The 4,454-nt window shown below is 35.8% G+C and overlaps 1 protein-coding gene across 1 annotated transcript; it reads left to right on the top strand.

Annotated features, from left to right (window-relative positions):
* Positions 1-1,948: 1,948 nt before the first annotated feature.
* Positions 1,949-2,409, top strand: LOC106749053 (cytochrome P450 4C1-like). The gene is made up of 2 exons (XM_014628103.1): positions 1,949-2,138; positions 2,195-2,409. Exons 1-2 carry the CDS (start codon positions 1,949-1,951, stop codon positions 2,359-2,361), a joined length of 357 nt encoding a protein of 118 aa, XP_014483589.1. The 3' UTR covers positions 2,362-2,409.
* Positions 2,410-4,454: the final 2,045 nt, after the last annotated feature.

Genomic DNA, 4,454 nt, shown 5'->3' with positions numbered 1-4,454 from the left:
TTGTAAATGTTTATCTCGTCATACGCAGTAAAGATTTCGTGGTTTACTTCAAACATTTTCGTCATCATTCACCACTGAACTTCAATTTTCTTGCGATTTAATTTCTCTCGTCAGGTTTACTGGATAAATCTATTTTTTTTTGCGTGTATGTAAAGATAACATGTAGTGAAACATGCATTACATGAAATTTTAACATTTAAACATGCATTTACATGAAATTTAGTGACAAGAATAACATCCTAATACTGTTGGACTTACTGTCTGCTGATAATTCAACTCGCATCTTATTATCTCTTCGATAACTGTTTTAACAAGATAGACAGTGGCTGTACAATGCCATTACAATGGTCAAAAATAACAACGTTTAAGAGCATAAATGAAAGTTTCATGCAGATTTTTATAAAAAAAGTCGCGGAATGATGAATTTTTCACCTGTGCCAAAATTCTCACTTACAATATAATTTTCTTAGAGGCAAGCATTTGCTGCGTAATGCTGTCAAGCATAGCCGGAGCAATAAGGTCACTTATTCTTGAAAGTACTCTTGCATCACATGTTGCAAGCTGGCGCACATTCACACATTTATATGTATATACAGGGTGTCTCAGACCACCCGTCTCACCCGATTTTTTCGTAAACGCGACATTTTAAAGAAAAATGTTTCAGACAAAAGTTTTGTGACTTCGAGGGGCACATAAGATGGTGTCATTGGTTTGACCTTGGATAGTCGTTTGAAGATCACGTGAAGGTCACCTTTAATTTCTTAAATAGAAACCCCCATTATTCAATGCATATTCTTGTAGCTTACCTCGAAAGCTTTCCAAAATGCTATAATGGAACGTCTTTTTAATCAGTACTTTTCGAGTTATGAGGGTTGAAAGTTACGGTACCGCCGGCATTAGCATTACCCAAGGTGGAGGTTGCACGGTCGGATTTACACCTCTTTGTGTGTTTGTGTGTTTGTGTGTGTGAATGTGTGTGTGTCAACAGAGATAAGGACCCCACGGTTCGTCACTCCCGTAGTATTTATCGACTCCAACCCTCTCTGCTGTACACGCACGTGTGTGTGTGTGTGTGTGTGTGTGTGTGTGGCTGATGTTATTAGACCTGGTGTTCGAAATGTCCACCGTTTGCTTCAATGCAAGCAAGTACTCTTTTCTCGAAATTATTTGTTGCATGAAGAATTTCATCAACATGTAGAGAACGAATAGCGAGACGTATTCTACGAATCATATCATCTCTTGTCGTAGGGCGTTCGCGGTATACCAGATCTTTTAGTCTTCCCCACAAATAGTAATCGAGAACAGAGAGGTCCGGTGATCGTGGTGGCCAATGATGTGGGCCATATTTGCCTATCCATTTATCTGGAAACATTTCGTTCAACCGTTCACGGGCAACTCTAGATGTATGCCACAATTCTTCTCGCCACAATCTTGCAGCTGCTCTAAATTGACCATCACATTCACCTAAAATAAGCATTATATCACAAGCTTCCGCGTTTGAATACGAATGCTGGTAAATGAGAATTTTGTTACACCTTACGTGACAGTATCAGACATGTCATACATCACGACTGGGTAATGCTAATGCCGGCGGTACCGTAACTTTCAATCCTCATAACTCGAAAAGTACTGATTAAAAAAACGTTTCATTATAGCGTTTTGGAAAGCTCTCGAGGTAAGCTACAAGAATATGCATTGAAAAATGGGGGTTTCCATTTAAGAAATTAAAGGTGACCTTCACGTGATCTTCAAACGACTATCCAAGGTCAAACCAATGACACCATCTTATGTGCCCCTCGAAGTCACAAAACTTTTGTCTGAAATATTTTTCTTTAAAATGTCGCGTTTACGAAAACATCAGGTGAGACGGGTGGTCTGGGACACCCTGTATATTTATTTTCTAAATTTTCCATTGCTGCTTGTAAAATATGTTTTATTATATTCGATGATGCTTACAGACTCATATCTAGTACCAGAAGGCACAACGGTGCATTTCTTTATTTACAATCTTCATCATAATCCTAACATTTGGCCAAATTCGGAGGTATTTGATCCAGATAGATTCTTACCAAAGAATATAAGGAATTGTCATCCTTATTCCTACTTACCCTTCAGCGCAGGACCACGAAATTGCATAGGTAATTTATAAGATATTAATTTCTTATTCCACAAATAAGTTCTAATGAATTAATAGGTCAACGATTCGCCATGTTGGAGATGAAGGCCCTAATAGCTCCTCTTGTGCACAACTTCCACTTAGAGCCCGTTGATTATTTAAAGGATGTCTCGATGAAAACGGATTTTATACTAGGTGCTGCACGTCCGATTTGCATGAAAGTCATTCCAATCAAACGCGCGTAGTCATCTAATGAGAATAAACATTCTTTAAAGAAGTCGATTATAGCTAAATGTTACGATAGCAAAGTCTTAATGTTGTTAAACGTAGCCAAAGGTTTAGGGTTATACTGATGTCTCTCATAGAGGACTCAATCCATTCTACGTCTTCACAAATTGTGTTCATGTTGATCTGGGAAATCCTGCATATAGTGTAAGGAATATAAATAGTAACGTGTGCTTTAAGTATTGTAATTTATGCGTATTGTGAACCTTGCCATGTGTAAACCTTGCCTTGTGAAACTGGAATTTTTTGCGAAACTATAAGTCCTTGTTCAAGTGTTATCTTTGTACCCATTATATCGCAGCGTATTAATACGTAGGGGCATGCGTCGGAGATTATGTAGAAGGNGCATACATCGGAGATTATGTAGAAGAAAATATGTGGAAAGCAAGATAGACGGGATTTGAAAATAGAACAGAGAAGCGTAAACATATTTGCAAAATGAAGACTAAAGTGTATCTCTATTCATAAGAATCTCTATTGATAAGAAGTTTTGCGGATTGTATAAAGAAGTTAAAATATACATTCGTTCTAGTTTATTTAATAAGTTTTATTTTTGTGTGTATATCTGTTATTCGAAATATATCCAAAATATTCTTCATAATACGGAATAAATTCCATAATGATATCTACTCCACGGACCGCCATTATAGTGAAGATCTTATACTACATACATATGGGTCATTCCATGTGAAAGGGGTACGCTCAAAAATTAGATTTGATCGAAACCTATGGCAATCGGTAGTACTATTTTAGAACATTTGTCGAATTTTTTCGGATTTTTTGACCCACATCATGAGCTCCTATGGCTGTCATAAAATTCGAATTTTTGCTTCTACTACCAGTTTCTTAATTCTCGTCGTCGTCGTCGTGCCAAAAAAAAAATCTGAAACCATTGTAACTTTATAGCATTTTTCCCGTAGAATCTGAAAAAAATATTTATAAAATTTTAGGGGGTAGTGTTCACCCCCCGTTTTGAAATTTTAAAGTTTAAAATCGAAATTTCGCAAAGTACGCCACTTTCGATTTTTTTTGTTTTTTTATTTTATTCCCTTTTAAATTTGCTTTCGATTAAGTTATGTCTCATGATGGTAATCGACCTGGAACAGGCCCAACATAAGGCCCAAAAGCAAAAATCCACCTTTTTACCGTTATATCTCAAGACCCTCATACCCTCAAGACGGTTGGGCCTGTTCCAGGTCGATTACCATCATGAGACATGACTTAATCGAAAGCAAATTTAAAAAGGAATAAAATAAAATAAACAAAAAAAAATCGAAGGTGGCGTACTTTGCGAAATTTCGATTTTAAACTTTAAAATTTCAAAACGGGGGGTGAACACTACCCCCTAAAATTTTATAAATATTTTTTTCAGATTCTACGGGAAAAATGCTATAAAGTTACAATGGTTTCAGATTTTTTTTATTGGCACGACGACAACGACGAGACTTAAGAAACTGGTAGTCGAAGTAAAAATTCGAATTTTATGACAGGCATAGAAGCTCATAGTGTGGGTCAAAAAATCCGAAAAAATTCGAAAAATGTTTTCTAAAATAGTACTACCGATTGCCATAGGTTTCAATCAAATCTAATTTTTGAACGTACCCCTTTCACATGGAATGACCCATATATTTGCACGAATGTCTTACGTCAACAAAATAAGATGAGAGTATATATATAATACGCACGTAAGTATCCGATTCAAAAATTATTTTTAACCTATTAACATGATACAACGATAGATTTATAAAAATAAGTCGTTTTATCAGATATCTCGAGAAGTATCAAAATGTTAAAGCCTATCTTCCATAGTGTTAATTGTCTAAAAATTCTGATACAAGTTGTTTTTTATTTCGATTCGCAGTTATCAGCGTATAAATTACATATCTTTAAATGTGATCTCTTATGATTCCAGGTAATATTGAACAATACGAAGCATATAGAAAAAAGTATCATATACAAAATTTTGATTCCTGGGCTAAATACTGGACTTCTTACCAGCGAAGGTAATGTAGCAAAAATTAATATCATAAATAGACGCATATACGACGTCTGC

Source organism: Dinoponera quadriceps, unplaced genomic scaffold, assembly GCF_001313825.1.
Source record: "Dinoponera quadriceps isolate SergipeBrazil2010 unplaced genomic scaffold, ASM131382v1 scaffold3366, whole genome shotgun sequence".
Lineage (NCBI taxonomy): Eukaryota > Metazoa > Arthropoda > Insecta > Hymenoptera > Formicidae > Dinoponera > Dinoponera quadriceps.
The sequence above is the reverse complement of the archived record's forward strand: the minus strand, read 5'-3'. Positions and strand labels throughout refer to the sequence as shown.